Here is a 21,818-nt window from a genome sequence, read left to right as displayed (position 1 = left end):
AGCAGATTCAGCAGATGATCCTGTCCAACATGATATAGAGAAGTAAGTGTAAAGAAAATCCACTTAATCTTCTTCATTTCATAGACAAAGATAGTTATAATTCAGTCAAGATCAGCTCTCTGATATTGAAGAATATTCCTCTTCATAAGAGAGATTCAGTGAACACACTCTCTGATTTATATATTAATAAGTTAATAACTGATTGATTGATTAGTTGAAGAGATATACTGAACTGAGAATATCAACTTATTATAGAAAAGAATCAGACAGTGATCTAGTTTCAAAACTGAGAGCTTATTTCAATCAGTGTCATAGAATTCTCACAGATTATTGAGAAATGAATGAAGCAATTCAAGCTTGAAGAGATTTGTAAATTGTATACTGACTTTCTCTGATATCTTACTTGATAATAGACAACTAAAAATCTTCAGAATAATATGATCTTTTATTGACTCTAACTTGACAGAGTAGTTCAGTGAATCATTATTATTATCTGATTCTTCATTCATTCTCAGAAGATTATTGAACAGTGCTGAATAAACTGTATATAGCTGTTGAATCTTCTGTATCAGACACAAGTCAGATCTGTCAAAAGAATCTCTTAATACTAGTTACAAGATGCAGTGAAAGCTCTTCTGCAAGAGCAGTGTCTTCTTCACATCTTGATAATTTATTCACTACACTAGATTCTTGTAGTCTCAATGCTTGTTCTTCTCTGTCAGAACATTACAGTTGTTAAATACAGTGTATTCTTTAATCAGCTTAACATAGTGTAAATCAATATGCATATTCAGTCAATTCTTCATATATCATATAAGCTTTGCTTTTTTGATATAATCACTGATATGTGTAGCAACTGTGCTCATTGTTAGAGCAGGGGATGACTGATGACTAACAACTGAACCAGCTCAGAATAATTCAAATGTCACTGCTGCTCTTGCTGCAGCTTCAATAAGAAATTGTAGCTGTCAGCAGACTGTAAGTATGATTTGATGAGTCACTTCAGAATCATTTTCTCTCAGAGATTGAGACATCAATAGACTATTGCTCCTTGCAATGACTGCATATACCTGAATAATAAGATTAATAGATGATTGATTTAATGCTGAAAATGCTGCAGAAATAATCTGCTTAATCACTGAACTGAGTCATTTCTCTCTGAGCTCACATCACAAGATAAGAGATATAATGATTGAAGCTCAAGCATGTTCTTGAAGCTAATACTTCTTGAGATAAGTGATCAGTGACTGCAGATGATTTCAACTGTGAGAAAAAGAAAATGTCTGTAACATTTGAAAGTATTCTAGCTGATCATGCAGTGATAAGACAGTACTGATCAGCAATAAGTGTGAAATCTCTGATATATCAGTGAACTCACTATAACATGAATCAGAAGGAAAAAAGAAGATCAAATTCAAACTTAAGTATATTTGAAAAAGAGACACTGTCTGTGCTGTCATGTTCTGCTCTTGACACATTTGCTCTCTGCATGTGAGATTCAGCAGGTCATTCAGTTTAGACTGAAGATGTTGTATATGATGATGAAATCAGCTGTTATTACATAGATTGTAGTTCAGATTCAGCTGATTTTTATCATTAATAAAGCAGCTTCAGCATGATCTTCTTACAGTTGATTCTTTGATCTCTGCATTGCTATTTTACTGCAGCATATCTTCAAGAAATACAATACAAGATGCAACAATTCTCATCTTTTCTTCACTGATATTCATCATAACTCTCTCACAATTCAATGTAGATAAGCCATGCAACAATGCAGTGACAGTGTCAGAAAAATTGATATTATGAGAATCAAAGATTAGAATAAAAATATTGTTTCACTTCAAGCACTCAACAGCACTCAGTGCAGAAATCATATAAAAACTCATCAAGCTTTGATACATGTTCTGATATAAATCAAATCCATCAATAAATAATTGATATGACAGGGAAATAACTTGTATATCAGAGTAAAATATGCTTTTCAAAAGATCTCAACCATGTGCTGCAATTTTCAACTCAGCCTGAATTGGCGAAGATTTGCAATATGATCATATCTCAACAACTTCAGTTTTGATTCTCATGATCTGATGAAGAAAATACTGACCTTGACTCTCATATGCTAGTAGATCAGAACCTGATTCAAATGCTGTATTTATATGAACATCAAGTTGATCAAGAACTTGAATAATTGAGATATATTTCATCTCATTCTTCATTGTGATTATTTTGAAGGGACTAAATGATGAATTCAAGAACAGTAATCTTTGTGCAGTCTGCAGAGTATAGTGAACAGCTTCTTGAACTTTCAGAACTATCATATAAGATCTCATGTCTGAATGTCAGTGATCATGTCTGACAAAACACACTCTTTCAATATAAGATATATCATTCAACTCTGATTTGCAGTAGCATTCAAGATTCCCACACTGATACTGAATAAAATCAGAAGAAAAAAGAGGTTTATTTATTGATGAATATCACATGAAGTCACTGAAATAATATTTGACAGAGCTTTCTCAACTGTGAGATTATCATAACTCTGTAGAATTGTTGACAATTTCTGCCATTTCTATATACATTTATCACCAGAAAGTTGAGAATTTGAGAAGAGCAGATATCAAGGAAATCAGATTTTAAAAGTAGAGTGATCTCATGAAGAATTCAGCGAGATTTTTCTGAGCAGAACTCAGAGTTGATATTTGCATTGATGACACTATTGAAATTGAGGTTTTCTTGACTGATAAAATCAGAAATTGTGCTCTGTATTGCTTTTTCAGAGTTGATAGACCTTCAGAGAGCAGACTTATCAGCAATGTATTCTTCAATAAACACAGAATTTGCAGTAGTAATTTGTAGTTTTTTCAGGAAATATCTGACTCTTCAGCTCAGAGTCTCATTGCCAGAACAAATGAATTCATTTCAAAGTTACTGTGTTTGTGAGGTATATCAATTGCTGGATCAGAATCAACAAATTAATCAGTAATAGTAACAGCAATTGCATCAGCAGCTGGTATTTCAATATCATCAGTAACTGACTCATCAGAATCCTCTTGATCATCATTTTCAGAAATATTCTCCTCAGCAGCTGCTTTCAAAAGCCACTTAATATGCTCAATATTATCAGCAGCATTCTCATTATATGGCTCTGCCTTTAGAGAATGTTAGTTTTTATAATAATAGAGACATCAAAAGTGATAAACTTACTGAGAATAGCAATGCTTCTTCACTGAGAGCATCATTGTCTGAATCACTGTCAGTGAAATCTTCATTTGCAGTTTTCAGGAAAGAGAGGCTCTGATGTTGGAATTTTAATTGATCATCTCCAGATTCTTGTCTAGAGACAGATAGCAGATAGTGTTTCAGATTTCAATTAAACAGACATGACATTTTGCTTTCTGATATAATTTGTAGAAAAAAGTTGTGTAGTTGAAAAGATATGAATGAAGTGAATGAGCAGTCTTGATAAAATAAAGAGATAAGGTTGAATTACTGAAAAGAAATATATCAATAAGAGTCATAATCAGTGACAAACATCATCTTAATATTAATAACCATACTTTCTTTGTTATATTCCTGCAAGTAGCTGATTATTTTATCAGAATACTATCAAAATTCTATCAAAATCCTGAAAATAAGCATGGTCATAGATCTCAGTTTAATAGATCTCTCCGAACTCTCCCATCTGATAGGTTTACTGAGACAAATCACCAATTTCAAAAGAAATCATATATTGATATATCTGTATCATAGAATGAACATAATGGCATCAATGAAGAATATCAGACAGATGAGAAATCAAACTCATTCCTAATATTCAGTGATCTGTCAAAGAGACATCACTGAATTCAGCACTCAGATGCAGAAGTGTATGAGAAGGAAATTCAGCTGACAGAATAAAAGCTCTGTGTTGAAACCAGATAAATGTATTTTCTTACATTCTCAAAGAATAATCTGGACAAGACAGTCACAGAGATGATGAAAACAAAGAATAAAACCTCATACATATTCTCATCAAGTCAAATTACAATGCTTGATGCAATAAAGACATGGAAGTCAAGAACATTGAAAGAAATGAAGATAAGTATTTTCAGTATTTCAGATCTTAGCAAAAATCTCAACTTTTCAGTGAGATATATCAAGTCTCTGATGAGATATCTTGACCTTTCAGTGAGAAATCTTAGACAAATCTAAACTTTTCAGTGAGATATCAAAACTTGTCTGATCAACTTAACTAATCATTTATTGATATAGAATTATGTTCAACAGAAGAAGGCAAAAAGCAGAGAAAGTTCAGTGATAATCAGATTGCATAACTGCTATGAAGAGTCAACAATCTTTGACTATTTTTGTGATTTATTTACTGCTGAAAAGTTCTTCTTGATTTTTTACTGAGTGCAGAGAATCATTGACTTTGATCAATTCTCTGAGTGAGAACAATGATATATGAAATGTAAGTTAACATCAGTTTGAAAAACATCAGACTGAGAAACAAGAAACTGATTCTGAAAAATAGAGATATATACAAACCTGGCAACTCAAGTCAAAATATTTGATAATGCTGATATAAATGAAAATTCCACTGAAGCTATGCTGCAATTGTGGTTCGGAAGAACGTACGACTGTCGGATAATAACACGGCCGCTTCCGAACTACTAGCGTACGCGTGTAAAGGGGCCATAGCATACACTAATTAATTTAGCATATGAGATTACAATATAAGAAGCCGGCATACACCTGTAATTATACACTGGCTTAAGCAACCTTTGAATCACATCTGATAGCATGTCTAAAAACTAGTGAGAAGTGCAGGCTCCTTCAGAGCATGATAATTCCATCTATGAAGCAATTCATAGTTATCATGCCAGTGTGGTTCTAGAACACCTCAAAAAATAGTGTACAAAGAGCAGTGAGTGAAAGAGCATCTGATTGATGCTGCTGCTTTGCTTGTTGAGGGAAAACTCCACACTCAGACAAATGCCATGTATGCGAATGAATGAGGTATGAGAAAAGAAATGAAAGCAGTGAACCAGATTCAAAGAAGACTGCTCTTCACTCAAAGAGATAAAAGAAGGGAATGACCATCATCAGAGTTGTATAATGATAACAGAAATCATATAATGATATAGTGATAGAATGATATAGTGATATAACAATACAGCAATATAGTGATATAACAATAGACATTATACAATCAACTAGAAATCACTGAAATGAATACCTCTTCTAGCTGATACAAACAATACCCTTATCTGCTACCTGAATCAGAAGATATGCAGAACCTTTCAGAGAGTTTACTTAAAGCAGTAAGAAAAGTGACTGAAACTGCTGAATCAGAATTGAAGCTCTGTATGTGTATAAGAATTCTAAACAAGATTGAGGCCTTGCATACGCAGTGACAGGCTGAGATGAAGGCTAAACAACAATTGACATTTGCTGCAGATCAAGCATTCACTATGAAGAGCTTCACTGACACAATCACCATCATCAATAAGAATAGAGAAAACCAGATCTTAGGTCTGCAGCAGGAGATCAAATGTTTACACAGACAGATAACTACATCAAATCTGAAGATTTCATCACAATTGTTCACAATCTCTTCAGGAGTGTACACATCATCAGAGACTGCTGCACAGGATGAGAATTCAAGCATGAAATATATCAAGTCAGAAGATCTGCTGAAGCCATCAAGCTTCAATAGTAACTGAAAAAATGATGCTGTAATCAGCTGGCTAAGTCAGATGCAATCATATTATCAGATCAAACATGAACTCACAGGCAGGTAGTCAATGAAATTTCAACAAGTCTTAAGATCTGCCGCGTTTCTATGTGGAAAAGCGAAGTCATTATAAATGACTGATGAAAAGATAAATCTCACAGACCTGAAGCAATATTCATTCCTATGAATATGAAATGAGTTTTCCAAGTGAATCTTACACAACTTCAAGAAAGTGAACATATGAGATAAGTGTTATAAATGCTTCACTGAGTGTAGATAAGTGAGTGATCTTATATTATACTTCACACACTTCAGCTTATACTATCTTATATTGAATGAAGAGCTTTCAACATCTTTCTGTTTACAGATCTTCATTCATGGTCTTACACCTGAGTTGAGAGTGAAATGAAAATGCTTAACCTCACAGTCAGGCACAGTGAAGAAAGCATATAATATTCTCATTATACAGGAACAAGTGAGTCAATTGTAACAGAAAATACTATAATTGAGTATGCTTCAGCAGAGAATGAGTAATCAGACTTCTACAACACAAGTCATACACTCAGACATGATGAATCTAGATCTGAATACTATCACTAAAGTGCTGAATCCTCTGAAAAAGAGATTCTCTGAGTGAAAATCTTGGTATTGTGAGCATTGAGCTTGTTTCAACTGCAGACACTAAAATCATGATGCAAAAGATTGCACTCAGTATGCACAGTCAAAAAACTAGCAGAATCAGTGAGCTCAGAGACACTCACTGATATTCTATGAAAAGTCTTCAAAGTGAAAGAGATGTCTGTGTTAGATGACTCTCTGAATTCTATAAATGCAAAGAAGAAGCAGGCTTCTGAATGAAGTGTGAGTGAGAATGATAAAGTGAATACTCATCTCAATGCCTTGAGACCTGAAATGTTAATGTATAGAGAGCACTTGAGTAAGAATTGAGAGATGACTGTAAAAGTGTTAGCAGACACAGAAGCTTCTACATAATATATTAATGATTATATGATCTGAAGATTGAAAGAGGTCTGCTAAGTGAAGAATCCCTGATGCATAAGATTATCTGATAACTGATATCTGATATCATCTGTAAAAGTAAGAGTTCTCTTGCACTTCAGAGAATGATCTTGCTATATTTGAGTGTGAGAGCTGCAGAATATGAAATACAATCTTATTCTCAAACTCAATTGGTTTCAAAGGTTCAATTCGCAGATTCAATGATGTACATGCTATATGCAGTTGACTGATAGAAAGAAAATGATTCATATGATTCTATCAACTGATATGAGAAGGACATTTCACATCTCTGATATAGAAGGGTTAAATCTGCTTACACATCAATAAGTAAAGAGAATAATTCACAAGATCTTATCTGAAAGCATTCTGTATGTCATACAGAACCCGGAAGCAGAGAAAATCAAGATAAAAGATATGCAGGAGAATAAGTGTATGAAGAAGCTTCTGAAGAAGTATGAAAAGATCTTCTGAACAGATCTTTCACTGAAATTGCCACTGGAACAAGAATTCATACATGAGATTGACACAGGAAATGCAAAACCAGTCAATCAGAATGTGTATTCTCTGTCACAAACACATCTTGAAGAACAGAAGTGTCAGATCACTGACCTTCTAGAACATGATCTCATATGACTCTTATTAAGTGTGTGAGGCTTTTCAGTTCTATTCATGAAAAAGGTGAGTGAGAAGTGACAGATGTGTATTGATTACTGAGCACTCAATAAGCTTACAATCAAGAATGAATATTCACTGCCACAGATTCAATAACAGTTGAATACAGTTGGAAACACTCAATATCTATCAAAGATCAATCTTCTCTCAGAATACTGGCAGATTCATGTAGATGAACTGTCAGTCCCATGAACCACATTTAATACATAATGAGAGAAGTTCAAATTCCTAGCAATGTCATTCAGTCTGACAAATGCACCTGTCATCTTCTAAATAATGATGAATATGATTCTTCATAAACAGAATGAAACCTCATGTCTCATATATCTCAATGATATTCTAGTCTTTTCAAACTCATACAACAAACATCTGAAGCATCTCAATGAAGTGCTTACAACTCTGACAGAGTATAAGCTCTATATCAAATCAATCAAGTGTGTGTTTGAAACAGAAGAGTTGAAGTTCATGAGACATGTAGTGAGTGATGACTGTATACATCTTATTCTGGAGAAATTGAATGTCATAGCAAATTGACCACAGCTGAGAAATGTACATCATGTACAACAGTTTCTTGAGTTGGCCTTATATTATCACAGATTCATCAAGGATTTCACATGAATATCTACATCACTCTCAGATCTCTTAAGAGAAATAGATGCAAATCTGCAAAAGAAGAAGTTTCATTCAATCATCTGAAATACTGTATGTGAAGAGACTTTTCTCACACTGAGAGAATGCATAATAACATTCTCAGTGCTTATTCAATCAGATCATGATAAACCTTTCTACATTGAGACAGATGCATTCAAATGAGCTATCAGAGACACTCTTCTACAGATGAGTAAGAACAGCAAGCTGCATCTGATGATGTACAATGATAGAAAACTATCAGGCATCAAGCTCAATTACTCAGTGTATGAAAAGAAATTGCTAGTAATTAAGCACATGCTGATGTTGTGAGATAGATATATCAATAACAAGCATATGACAACAGTGATCACAGATCACAAAAGCCTCATCTATCTATAATCAATAACAAAACCTTTCAAATGTTTAGCATGTTGAATCTCGGAGTTCCAAGTGTATAATCTTCATATCAAATACTGAAAGGAATTGAATGCAGTGATGCTAAATGCAATCAGTCACAGATCTGATTTCATGAGTGAGAGTTCTGTGAACCAGGCACAAGAGATGTTCACATTAAACATGCTGAGGAAATGCAAGAAATCAGAATGAATGAATGCCATGATCTCTCACTTGAAGAATGACAAGATGTTGAATGACAAGTGTCTTGTGAAAGTAGTAGAAGAGATGCTTCTGAACTTCAAGCTGAGAAAATTGAAAAACAATGTTATGCTTTATCACAATCTAGAATACACAGAAGCTCTCTATCTAGAATCTTCATTTTATTGTGACTTGATGGCTCACATGCACAAGGAATTCAGCCACTTAGAAAGCTCTGAACTCATGAGTGTACTTGAATCAAGAGCATACTGGCCAAGTATGGCCGAGGACATTCAGGTGTATGCTCACAAGTGCCTGAATTGTCAGGTTGTGAAAGAATCTAAGAAAGGGTTAGAATATGAGAAAGCATAACATCAGATGAAGTGTATGATACAATCATTTGAATGATGAGAGGTGGATCTCATAGACATATTATTATGAATGTCAAATGAAAATTGATGAATAATCACTGCTATTGACTATGCTACTGGCTGGTCAGTCATGAAAGCAGTTTCAGAGGCAACAGAGAAGATGATGGCAAAGTTTCTATATGATGAGATCTATGTCAACTATGAAATGCCGCGCGAGATTCTAACTGATAATAGTGTGAATCTCATGAAAGAAGTGGTGAGGCATTTCATGAGCCAGTTACAGACAAGACATTGTAGAACAACATCATATCATCCATGGATGAATGAGAAGATGGAACACTTGAATGAAATCTTGGGCAACATGCTGATAAAATATCTAGTGAGCAAGCCTATAAGACTATGAGATGAATATCTCAGACAGGTGCTGTTGATCACGCGGATTCAACAGCATGCAGTCTTCAAGCATTCACCATTCTATCTGTTGTATGAATTGCATCCGCGCATCCCGGAGAATGCTTTGGAAAAGGTGAGAGAGAGAGCAGTTGCAGATGCAGCAGGAACAACAGTTGCAGATGCAGTAGAAATAGCAGTTGCAGACACAACAGTTGCAGACGCGGAATCAAGATTGAAAGAGATCAGTCATACACATGCAAAAGCTAACAAGTTACTCCTGAACTAAGCAATTCAATTGAAAAGAATATGAGACTCACTTATTAAGAAATCAAGTCTCAAGATAAGAACATGAGTTCTCATACATAATGAGAGTTCTGAGAAGTTCCAACCTAGGTGATTTGAGTCATATAAGATACTCAAATCACATTCTCTGAGAATGTATGCATTGGAAGAATCAGAGAGACAGATCTTATACAACTTAATCAATAATTCATGACTTGTAAAAGCAAAGATGCAAGATCTGAGCAGATTATAATTATCTGCAGCACTATTATCAGTGTTGAAAAAGAAGAAGCTTACAATTAAAAAGCCTTGCAAAGTAAGAGAAATCATAGATGCTTATGAACCAGATAATCTCACTTATTCCAATCTTTTCACAATTATAAGAAAAGAATGGAAAGAAATGAAGAAATCAGGTGAACATCATACTTCAATAAGTGATGAGACTGTAGTCAGTTGTACAATAACATGTCACAGACAGCAGGCATAATATGGTAAAGAGCAGTCTCAGAGTAGCAGACTTATATATGAGTCAGATCACAGAAGAAAAAGAAATTCAGAGTTGAATTTGACTGTTTACATCAGTTCAATCACAGAGATCACAGAAGATGAACTATCTGAAACATCTGCAGACACGTGAGATCAAGTCATCTCAATCTCTGAGAATGCTCAGAGGTCGGGTGAGATTAGTTTCAATGAACTGTTTACTGTAGTGATCTGAGTGAGTGAAGAGAGATAGTATAATGTGTGAGACAGAATCACAAAAGATGAAAGCTGCTGAACCTAGTCACTGAATACTGTATTATATAGAGATCATATAAGAGTGATGACTAGCAGACAAAGAAAAAGTGTAAGAAAAGAAAAGAGATAATGAATTGATCATCAATCATAAGAGTCAGCCACAAAAGACAAATGTTATTATACACATCTCATTCATTTTCATACATCACATATTAATCTATTTTCAATGCTACATCATCTGAAAAACATCAAAAATAAAGGAAATCTCAAAACTCGAGGTTCACAAGAGATTCAAGAGCTGTAAGTCACTCTCACAACAACACTGTACATATCTCTGATTCCTCTATCACTCTGTGTACAACATTAATGTCATTTATCACAAGATTGGCTGAAATGCCAATATAGAAATGTGTACATGTATACATAGAGAAATTGAAGAAGAGCACAGAACCTGCAGGATCAGAAGCCAGGGCAGGGAAGACAGAGGCAGAAGAAACAGAAGAAGAAGGTGCAGAACTGAATGAATGACAGCAGGAGTCACTCAGAGCTGAACACTTACAACTCAGTGTGCACACAATCTTCTCTGCAGAGAAGGGAGAGAGAGAGAAAGCAACAGAAGAAGCTTAGAGATGAAAGAGAGTAGTCTTGATGATGTTATTATCTTTGATTAAAATGGCCTCTGGCGCCGGAGCAACTAAGAACTATTGTTAGTGTATGAAACTGTAAAAACAGAGATAACAATTATCAAATGAACATCTGCTAACCTTAGAATTGTATGTGCAATTACAACACACATGAGACTTCTCAGGAAGAGAGAGAGAGACACAGGGGAATGCAGGAAGCAGAATGCAGCATGTGAATGACTCATTTCCATGACAACATCTCAGACAAGGTGTATGAGCCTCACGCCCGCGGGTGTAAAAGAGTACAATATTCATGTTTCTGTTTCTGAAAACACAGATATCTTTCACCTGCATCACAAAGTCAGACAACAGACACTAGAGAATAGGCTGATACAGATCAATCATTCTGAAGGAATTCATTAGAGCAGATGTCTTCATGATGTTGAACTTTACAGTTATAAAAAGTTCCTTAATATCTGTGAACACTATGACTTTGTGCACAGTAAAACCTATAATAATTTCCTCTAAGAACAGAAAAATCAGTGTTAGAAAGAAAAGATGAAAAAGAAAAAGACTTACAATCTTGATATTGTTGAGAAGAGAGATGATTCTCTGAGATGAATAGATGATTATCTCATCACAAATATTTAAAATGAATATAATAATCAGCATCTGTGACTGAGCTTCAGATAGTTGTGTCATATGCAGTCTTCATACAATAAATTGTTCTGAGAGTTGACAAGAAGGGCAGGAGCATATGCACTGGAAGACATGATTCATTAAGTCTACACAACATCTCCTTGAAATGAGAAGAGCTAGTAATGAAAGTAGAGGTGGTAAAACCAGGGGTCGTGGGAACAGGGGTAGCAGGAGCGGGAGAACCAGACACAGGGGCAAGTGTAGAAGATTGGGGAGTGGTAGAGGAAGAGACAGAGAGAGGAGCAGCAGAGGAAGAAGCAGCAGAAGAGGCAAGAGAGAATGCAGAAGACCTGGCCACACATGACACAGACAATTTCTTCATTATCATGTTCTTCAAGTTCTCAATCAAGGATGCAACATCAGGTTCACTATCATTGATGAATGCAGATCTGTCAACATGTGAAGATTCTATATGAATAAAAACAAACATATCAGCATCTGTGTTCATATAAAATTGTGTCAGAAAATATGATCAGAAACTCACTGAGAAGAAGAAACAGTCAAGGACATATAAGAAGATGAAGAAGATGTGTTATTATTCATGATAATACATTGTTCTGATGATCATTAGAAGATAAACAAGTCCTGATCATGTTTCACAATGTGTTACACTTACTGCTAATGAACTGCCTGATATGAGCACTACAATGACACTTGCTGTGAGAACAGAGGGCCATTGTCAGAAACATGTACAATGTGATAGATGAACAGATGAAAAGAGTTGAACAGAAGAAGGAGTAGAAATCTTGAATAAGATGATGATGTTCAATGATGACAATGATGAAGATGATGATTGAAGAATGAGAAAAGTTAGTGAATGAGTGATGTAATATAGTGGAAGTTTCTTTGTAAGGACATACACAGAACACTAGCTGAATCAGAGATAGGTCACACAATTGTAAAACACTAGTGATGAGCTAATCTGCATGAAGCTAGGATGTACAACATGGTCACATAAGCGTGACCAAATCTGGTGAGAAAGAATGTGATTCAGAAGAATGTACAACTGTTGAATAATAACGCGGCCGCTTCCGAACTACTAGCATATGCATGTAAAGGGGCCATAGTGTACACTAATTAATTTAGCATATGAGATTACAATATAAGAAGCCGGTGTACACCTGTAATTGTACACTGGCTTAAGCAATCTTTGAATCACACAATGGCAAGATATTCTGACATTTTGAGATCTTATGAGTGATGTTCTTAAATATCAACAAATTGCTAGAGATGATTTTACAGAGACAATTCAGAATACTCTGACAGTCAAAAAAAAATGTATGATGAAAGATGCGCGGGAGAAGATGTGAAAAAAGGTAAAATTTTCAGATGCACTTCTGACAAAAGACAGGCCTGTGATGTAGAGTGTTCAGTGACACAGAGAGTTCTGACACAACTTATTTCTATTTCAATATATTTAGTTTTCTATGAGTTTTATATATAAATTAGTTAATATATACTTTAATATATATAATTAGAATATACCTGCCTTGATATTTGCTGATGAAAATTGTCATATTCTCTAAAATTTGTATGATTATGACTGCAGCAGAATCACTGATTTCACTGCATCAGAAAATCTTCTTATTCATCTGAAATTCTGTAGATATATTTCTGACAGCATGTTGAACACTTGTTTCTGATTAATAGAAATGATTTTATATTCAAAATAGCTGTAGTTCATTTAATAATAGTCTGCACAGAAAGTATTTGTTCTGAAAATAAGATATGAATAGAATCTGTCAGATATGCTGATTGATTGTGTTCAGAAGTCTTCTGAAATATGAAAGCATTACAAAAGAATCAATAACATATATAAAGAAGATGTCAACTTGTCATTCTTCTTTTCTTTTCTTTCTTCTTTCTTCTCACAATCATATCACAACACAAACATTGATTTATCAGCTCACTCAGCTCATTCAGCCTTTCTTCATCTTCAGTAAGATTAGTATCCTGCCAGTTGCAATAGAAAGCTTTAAGAATCAAAAGTTCTAATATAAGATACTGTGTGTGCACAGTACAGCAAGAATATCAGTGAATCATCACATCAGCATCAATAACAGCATCAATAACAGCATTAATAACAGCATTAATAACAGCATCAATAACAGCATCAATAACAGCAATAACAATAACAACAGCAGCACAAATAATCAGCAACACTCTCAAGTGTATGTGTGCAGCAGCTGCAAAAGCACAAGAGAAAGAGACAGTGATCAGGCTGAAAACTCTTCATCAGTCAGATAAGCTAACAATGTGTGAACATTGTATCTTATATATCTTTCTTCATCATATTGATACTGTTTGTGACAAAGTTGAAGAAAGCACAAAGTCATGTTCAAACTGCAATTATGAAAAGAAAGATTATGTAATATGTTCTGATGAATTCAAAGATGAAATTGAAAACCTAGTCTGAACTCATGAGTTTTATCTTGCCATCTCAACAGTTATGAAGAAATCAGTCAAGTCAGTCATGCTGAAGATGATGAAGAATTTATTCAAGCAAATCAAGAAAGCAAAGACACATCAGCAGAAAGCAGAAAATCAAAAAATGAAGAGTGTAGCTATCACATTGAAAGTCTTAAATACATCTATCAGTTCTGCTGAAAAAGTCAAACTTGAAATTAAGAAGATCAAGTTGAATATTGAAAGAGTCAAATTGAAGATTGAAAAGAAGAAAATCACTATGAAGAAGAAGAAAATTATCATTGAAAAGATAAAATTAAATGTTGAAAACATGAAGCTTGCTATTCAGCAGAAGATCTTGAGATCAGTTAACAATCATTATAAGAATTAAAAAGCAGTGATGAAGAATCTCACAAACTTGATTAACAGTGTCAGAGAGAAAGTGCAGTGTATTTTCATTGAAATGTATGAAATAATAAACTGATTTAAAATAATTATCAAACTTCTCAGTAATACAGTCAATGAGAGCAGTAGTGATAAGAAATCTATTAACAGTGATAATTCTCTTCTTCTCTCTGTAACTCTCATCAGCCTCTCTATCACTGCTGCTAATTCTTTCTCTCTCTTCTTCTTCAATCTTCTGACTCTGATGAGTGTTCTGAGTTCTCAGACTTATGAAACAATCACTGAAACAGTAAGCTAGAGTCAGTGAAATGATTTTCAGATTTATTCAGAGATTAATAATTATATAGACTTTTAAACATTCAGTGCCTGATCACTCTGAAACCTCAACTCTCAAATGTCAGATGACTGATGACAGTGTCTCCCAGATCATGACTAATCTGCAAACCTCAATTCACAAGTTCAGTGATGTGGTCAATGAGAGCAACATGACTGAGAATGAAGACTATGAAAGAAACTTGATTCAGTCAATTCAGAAGAATTTAGATAGAAGTGTCTGTGATTTCCAATAGAGGATGATACCGGCAAATGAGATGATTTTAAGAATTAGTGATTATGTAGATTGGATTCAGCAACATCACTAATATGATAATTGATTTTTTCAGTTTACCACTTATTTACAGTGATTTCATCATTCATCCACCATTATACTATGATTTACAGCTCGGCGACCGTGTCGCCGATTGAAATGGTGGAACAACCATAATCCGGTCGTGTAATAACCCTACGTTCTTCCCGTATGGATCATATTTGCATCACATGATCTAATAGCACCACCAATAACTGCCGGTCCCCTTCACCAGTTGTTGAAACTGTCCTTCTGGGTAGGAAATGGAAGGGCAAAAAAAGGCCCAAATGCATACCGCGAGGAAAGCATGACAGGCGTCATCAGACAGCGTAAAGCGAGGCAGATAACTTACCTATGGAGGCGGTCGTCGGAGCATTGAAATCTCACTGGGAGGGCAACGGTTTCAGTCAGCGCTCCGGCTGCATCCCAGAGGATTAGACGTTGACTGATAGAGGACGCGCAGGCGGCGTAGACGATGCGCCCAACGCCCCAGTTGTACTCTCATCGATACCCCGGATTAACCTCCCGTGCAACTGCGGAAGCGTGACCTCGAAGAAAGGCGGACGAAAGACTTACTGAATAAATTAGCAATGAAATTGTCATAGCGCAGGGCATGGTTGGCAGCTAGAGTACTGTACATTCCCATTTTGATCTCTTTCTGCCTTTTTGTGTTTCTGACTTTCGTTCACATTTAGGACACCCCGGAATAATGTAGGTTTGACCTGCAACCAGACCTCAACTATCACCCATTCAGGGGCTAGGCCACTGCATCGAGCCAAGGCTTAGCAAGTAAATCCATCGTTGTCTTCCTCTCTTTCGGATCAATCTTCATGAGCGATCTTAAGAACATAATAAATATCTTTTTGTTTTCCCCATTCAATTCCCCGAGAAATGCCTCCGATTCCAGCCCCGGACGGTTGAGTGGAGGCAAATTTTTTATCCTTTCCTCACTGTCAAAGTATCCTTGGACAAGCTCTTGGTCACCTTTTTGCAGAAATGATCTTGGAAATGGCCCAAATAAATCCACAATTTCATGGAGGTGGAACCGAACCTTGTAATAACCATATGGTGGACCTCTCCTACTAAACATGTGTACAGCGCGGAACACTTCCAAACAACAGCTCCTAAATTCCAGAGATCGGCAGCTGGGCCCCAGGGAGCTCTGATGAGTACTTCTGGAGCTCAAAGAGCTACAGGCTGAATTAGCTCGGAAAGGTGAGAATCAGTCCAACTAGCGACACCCCAGTCACCCAATGCAATATTAAACTTCATGAGATTTGCTCCCTTCCGGAAGTAATCCCACTTAAGAGGCTGAGACCGGATGGTTGAGGGATCAGTTGACGTGTCAAAGTCTGCCAGATCAGCAGGGTTATTTGGCAGGTATAGTTCTGAAATTAGCGAATAATCCTGGATCTGGAAGAAAAATGTTATCAGGTTTGATGTCTGGGTGAAGTGGTTAGCAGGTGGGTAGATAATAATAGTAGAAGGCAAATGGAAGATTTACCAGTGTGAATGACACCACAATCATGAGCATAATCCAGCACCAGGAGGAGCTGGATAGTGAAAGGCCGCATAATGTTGTTGGGAATCATTTGGTCTTCAAACCAGGTTTCAAAGCTCCGGAGCATCTCGCCCATAACCGGGAAGACAAGTCAGATATGGTATCCATTTGGACCTATGTGTCCTTTTCACCCCCATAACACTCCGCACTCAAAACTTTTAATCCCCTAAGATTTCCTCTGAATATGGCTGTTATTTACTGTATGCTTGCTGGCTGGATGGAGGGAACCGATCTTGTACTTTGAACAAGCCACACCGTTGAATATCTCCCGAAGCCTAGTTTCCTCAGCACTTTGTGTTTCCCATCGTACACCTCTCCAAGATGAACAGGGTGGAAACCACTAGGACGATACACCTGTGGCCCTTCCTCTGCTTTGAGAGGCGGGGTAAACTCCTGGGTATTGCTGGACATTTTCTCGCCGCAAGATCAGATGTTGACCAGTCTGTGATTGAACAGCTCAGGTATGAGCGTAGCTAATCCTCCTAGAGCCCCCAAAACCATACGCTTTCTAAGAGTATCGGCCTCTTAAGTTGGCATAGTGGATGAGAATTTACCTCTATCAATTGGCTACATTGGAATATGGCTAAGTAAACATTCTCAACATGATGCTAGAGCATGATGCAAGCTAGGTAAGCTACTTATTGACGATCACTCAATGCCAACCACAATGCCACATTGAGGGCAACTAGTCACCTAAGCGCTATCTCAATGATAGCCAGTCAAGATCATGGAGAACAGAGAAATGGTGGATCTCAATGGTTTCCTTCTTTCTGATTTGTGCCCGCTTCATCTAGGAAAGCAAATTCCTCTTGGCGAAGATCTGGCGATGAGCTGGGGGCTGGCTGACGAGCCAAACCCCCCTCATTTATTTATACTGAAGCGCACCAAGCGATTCGTCTTGTATTCAACCCATAGTATATCCTATGATATTCAGACCTGCTAAGTCGGAGCACATACACTTCGCCTAAGTTAGTTCTATTCTCGTAGCAAGCTACTCGACAGTTCATCGACATATTCCAGTACTACTACTTCGACGTGAGATCCTCGCTAGTGATTCTCCCCTATTGCAAGGAGACAGGGTATACACTACATAGATGCAAACAGTTAGAGGTTGGATTGGTAGCGGACAAAGTGAGGGAGACTACATACCAGGGTACGTGACATAGGGGAAGCATATCATCCAACAGAAAAAGAGTGGTTCTGTGTGTGAACCTCTCTTCAAAAAGCAGCAGTGGTTTTCACGCTGGTCTCTTCTGCCATCTTAGCAGGACACTGATTAGGTAAGTTAACTAAGGAAATTTCCTTGCTGCAATGAAGGAATACTCTTGAAACTTCCAAAGCCATTTTGGTACATTTATTTCAAATAACAGACCCAGGTTCTCACAGTGAAGGTAATGGCACATGAGACTCTTGCTGGTGTTAGCTACTCAATCCATCAACTGTCCTAACGGCCTAGAAAATAAGAGTGGTTCAGCCAATGAGAAAAGGATGCAATGAAACTGACCTGATCGCTAAACAGGGATTGACAGGCGCGACTTGGGTGCCATCTGCCATTGTCGGTTAGTTGCTGTAACCACTGAGAAATGCTTGTAACACGGTTTGCAGCAGCATCACGATCAAGCACAACCAATTCTCCATCATCACCGTCATCATTTCTACCCACCTCATCTCGAGCTTCGGCAGCCCCGCTCATCCCTGCGACCCTTTGTAGATGCCACTGTAATTCGAGAAGGGGCCAGCTTGGAAGCGGACGTTTAGCGACATCATCTGTGGTAAGAGTGATAACCTGCCCTGAAATGAGAGCTCCGTATTCCGGCTGACCATCCATCTTACGTTTGCCTGTAGCAACCGGCGAACCTTCTCCACCGTCATAATCATATAGCCCTTCGGACGTTGCTGGCGCTTTGAGGAGGTCGATTTCCTTTACCGTGGAATCCCAAGCGAGGAACAAGAGATTCTAGAGAGACGTGGTTGGAGAGTAAAAGAAAGGGGAAAAGATAATGGCATCCAACCAAATGGATAGAATTGGAGGAGGAGCGGGAATGGTGCCAGTTGAGCCAACAAGAGGCCTGAATTAAAGCAAAGTCGAGGGTACAGAGTACAGTACGTACTGCGCTGTGAGTTGCGGGTGAATGATGAATGGTGAATGGTGGGGAGTAAACAAGGCGGCGGGAGAGGGTCGACATGGCGCTTTACCCGATCGGGCGGCACCAAACCCTGTCCGCCTAATAATACAGATGAATGTCTACGGGTTATCTCCTTGTTTGGGGGCGGCGAGCACTATTTAGCGTGGTTTTTTTGGCTGTACATTAGCGTATTAAATACAGCAATTTCATTGATTAATAAGTGCGATCACTAAAAAGTAGCTGTATTTGACTGTTATAGTTCAAGAAAGCGGCATTGTTGCGCTAAACCATACAAGGCAAGGTATACCTGGGTAGTTCATCAAAGCGGTGATATGGAGCCTTACCCGATTAATGCGGCGCTAAACCCTGTGGAGCAATCTCCCAAGATACGGGAGTTTAATAAGACACAACCCATCTAGTAGATAAATCTACTAAGCCTATATTGATCTAGTGAGACGCTTAGTCATACATTCCTTTGTTGTTCCCTTCAGGCGGCAAAGTCAACGTCCTCAACTCTCGCACTCTCTTCGTTTTCGAACATCCCCAACATCTCGATTCACTCGTCATCCACAGAGTTTGCTTCTTCGCCATCCACAGAAACCGGTGACTGAAACCCTTCTCTGCTACTATCTCTCCAAGTCGCTATCAGACTGCTTCTATCTTTCCTCTTTGTCATAATCAGGCTCTCCCCACCAACATCCATCGCCACGTCAATCAGGAACGACAGCCTGGTATTGGCGTAGAGTCGGCTCTATTCTCCCCGCGCATCCTCCCTAGCTTCAGTGAAATTATCTCGTTTCGCGACATCACTATTACTACATAACAATGGCCGACAAGCTGGACAAGTCTCTTGACGATATCCTCAGCACCAGGCGTGCCGCCCGTCGTGGCTCCCAGCGACGTCGCGATACCAGGGCCTCGAGGGCCTCTCAAAACGCTGCCCCAGTAGGCGGCGTCAAAAAGACCGTCAGGAATGCGAAATCTACTTCCAAGGCTACCCCCACCGGCCCATCTATGGGTCTGGGCGAAAGCAAGATCATCGTGAGCGGCTTGGTAAGCCCTTTTCTTCCTTTTTTTCTCCTACCCGCTGTTAGAATAATGCAGACGCTAACTTCTTTCAGCCCTCCGATGTCAATGAAGCGAATATCAAGGTATGTTGATAGAGGGTATCTTTCTGGGTTTCCATCGCCGTCTCCGTTCGAGATATATCCCCTTCGAAATGTCACGAACGAAATCGTCGCTCCTTTTTCCTTTTCCCAAAGTCGCATCTTGCCTATTCTGTGGCGTGTACACTCTCATTGCCGTTGTTGCTTTCGCAACACGAGACAGTTTGGCATCCTCGCCGCTTTTGCTCGCCGGTCATTGGCCTGATGCAAAGCATAGCAAGTTGAGCCCTGTCATCATCTCGCGACTCCTCTGCGCCCCAATGCTCGTCTGGCTGCTACTCTTCACATGTCTCTTGAGCCAACTGGGGCTCAGGCCGTGTGAAAAGATAAGTTGGCGTGGGGACCAACTCTACATGTAACCATGGATCGCGTGGATGTAAACCACTATTTTTCTTCCTGGAGTGAGGCGTATCAGCGAGCGCAGAAGTGATTGAAGCAACACAGTACACAGAGCCTAGCTATCACTCGCCTCGAGATTCCGACGCGACTTTAGCCACACATCACAAGGCGAAACACAAATCGATTGAGGACCTCCAAGAAAAGGAAGGGATGAAGTCGATCATTGCCATCAGCTTTCGAGCAAGTCATGGTCTCTAGAGCTGAGCCATGTCCTGCATACAATATCTGCTTGACACCGTGTCACATGTGCAAATTTGAGAAAGGACATATTCTCACTCCGCGATTCATTTTTGCCTTGTTTGCATCTAGTCAGCGGAATCGTTGCTCGACAGCTAGCAGCAGGTGGCCCCAAGATCTTGTATTACGGAGCCCTACCTTCTACGCTCTTGCACCTGGCTGCGGGGAAATTTGTGGTTTTCTATCGTGGATTGGGTAATTCTGGGTGGATACCGCTTGGCCTTGGTAGTACATGGCGCGGACTCGTCTGAGACAGGACTGCTTGCTTTAAGGAGAGGGAAACGGAAGGATTAAACCGGAGTTTCGCGATATACCCCCCGCGCACCGCCTACCCCGTTCTACTTGGGATTCGATACTGACTACTAACGCTGTGCTGTCACTCTGTGCTCGCTGACCCGCATTCAAGAGGTCGATGACGGGGCTTTGTGTTGAAAATTCCCTGTTTTTTGAGATTGGACCGTGGATGCAGCTCGTAAATCAAACCGATGCGCATTTTAAAATACTGATGTCTTATCTTGGCATTGCCTTAGGAATATTTCCACAAGTCCGCCGGACCTGTAAAGAAGGTCATGCTCACCTATAACCAGAACGGTACTAGCCGCGGCATTGCCGCCATTACCTTCGTTCGTCCAGATACTGCCGCCAAAGCCGCAAAGGAACTAAATGGTTTACTCATCGACAAGCGACCCATCAAGGTATGATGAGGTATACCCAGAAATATATATATTAAATATGGAGGTTATGCACGCTAACATTGGGTCGATAGATTGAGGTGGTTCTTGATGCCTCCCGTGCTCCCACTCTGCCTGCAGTGAAACCTCTGACTGAACGTGTCGCGTAAGTTTTTGTGAAGTCGCAATCCCACTTGCACCGCGCATCCCACGTACCATTCTAACATGAACATAAATCAGTCAACCAAAGCCTCAACCCAAACCCGTATCAGCCACAAAGGCCAGCGCGGGTTCAAAGCGTGGCCGTTCCCGCCGCGGACGCAACGCTGGTCGCCCAAAGCCCAAGTCAGTCGCAGAGCTCGATGCTGAGATGGAAGATTACTTCCCGACAACGAATGCTGCTCCTGCCGCGACCAACGGAGCCGCACCACCAGCTGCGACTGGCGGTGAAGATCTTGGAATGGATGAGATCTCTGTACGTTGA

General features: G+C 38.6%; 6 protein-coding genes across 6 annotated transcripts; 4 read left to right on the top strand and 2 right to left on the bottom strand.

Annotated features, from left to right (window-relative positions):
• Positions 1-5,270: 5,270 nt before the first annotated feature.
• BDCG_16987 (uncharacterized protein) lies at positions 5,271-5,705 on the top strand (the record flags this gene model as incomplete). Its single annotated transcript, XM_045426160.1, has 2 exons — positions 5,271-5,346; positions 5,440-5,705. The coding sequence occupies 2 exons, from the start codon at positions 5,271-5,273 to the stop codon at positions 5,703-5,705; spliced, it is 342 nt and encodes a 113-aa protein (XP_045280958.1).
• A 6,155-nt stretch (positions 5,706-11,860) lies between these two features.
• BDCG_16986 (uncharacterized protein) lies at positions 11,861-12,154 on the top strand (the record flags this gene model as incomplete). The annotated part of the gene is made up of 1 exon (XM_045426159.1): positions 11,861-12,154. The coding sequence occupies one exon, from the start codon at positions 11,861-11,863 to the stop codon at positions 12,152-12,154; it is 294 nt and encodes a 97-aa protein (XP_045280957.1).
• Positions 12,155-14,187: 2,033 nt separating this feature from the next.
• Positions 14,188-14,535, top strand: BDCG_16985 (uncharacterized protein; the record flags this gene model as incomplete). The annotated part of the gene is made up of 1 exon (XM_045426158.1): positions 14,188-14,535. The coding sequence occupies one exon, from the start codon at positions 14,188-14,190 to the stop codon at positions 14,533-14,535; it is 348 nt and encodes a 115-aa protein (XP_045280956.1).
• Positions 14,536-15,389: 854 nt separating this feature from the next.
• On the bottom strand, positions 15,390-17,146 carry BDCG_04636 (uncharacterized protein; the record flags this gene model as incomplete). The annotated part of the gene is made up of 4 exons (XM_045420282.1): positions 15,390-15,749; positions 15,813-16,349; positions 16,407-16,617; positions 16,991-17,146. 3 exons carry the CDS (start codon positions 17,144-17,146, stop codon positions 16,111-16,113), a joined length of 606 nt encoding a protein of 201 aa, XP_045276419.1. The 3' UTR covers positions 15,390-15,749; positions 15,813-16,110.
• Positions 17,147-18,154: 1,008 nt separating this feature from the next.
• Positions 18,155-18,921, bottom strand: BDCG_04635 (uncharacterized protein; the record flags this gene model as incomplete). The annotated part of the gene is made up of 3 exons (XM_045420281.1): positions 18,155-18,187; positions 18,240-18,692; positions 18,847-18,921. The coding sequence occupies 3 exons, from the start codon at positions 18,919-18,921 to the stop codon at positions 18,155-18,157; spliced, it is 561 nt and encodes a 186-aa protein (XP_045276418.1).
• Positions 18,922-19,686: 765 nt separating this feature from the next.
• Positions 19,687-21,818, top strand: BDCG_16984 (uncharacterized protein; the record flags this gene model as incomplete). Its single annotated transcript, XM_045426157.1, has 5 exons — positions 19,687-19,914; positions 19,983-20,012; positions 21,194-21,358; positions 21,430-21,500; positions 21,575-21,818. The coding sequence occupies 5 exons, from the start codon at positions 19,687-19,689 to the stop codon at positions 21,816-21,818; spliced, it is 738 nt and encodes a 245-aa protein (XP_045280955.1).

Source organism: Blastomyces dermatitidis (genome assembly GCF_000003525.1).
Source record: "Blastomyces dermatitidis ER-3 genomic scaffold supercont1.4, whole genome shotgun sequence".
Taxonomy (NCBI): domain Eukaryota; kingdom Fungi; phylum Ascomycota; class Eurotiomycetes; order Onygenales; family Ajellomycetaceae; genus Blastomyces; species Blastomyces dermatitidis.
This window is presented reverse-complemented; position numbering and strand designations above follow the sequence as displayed.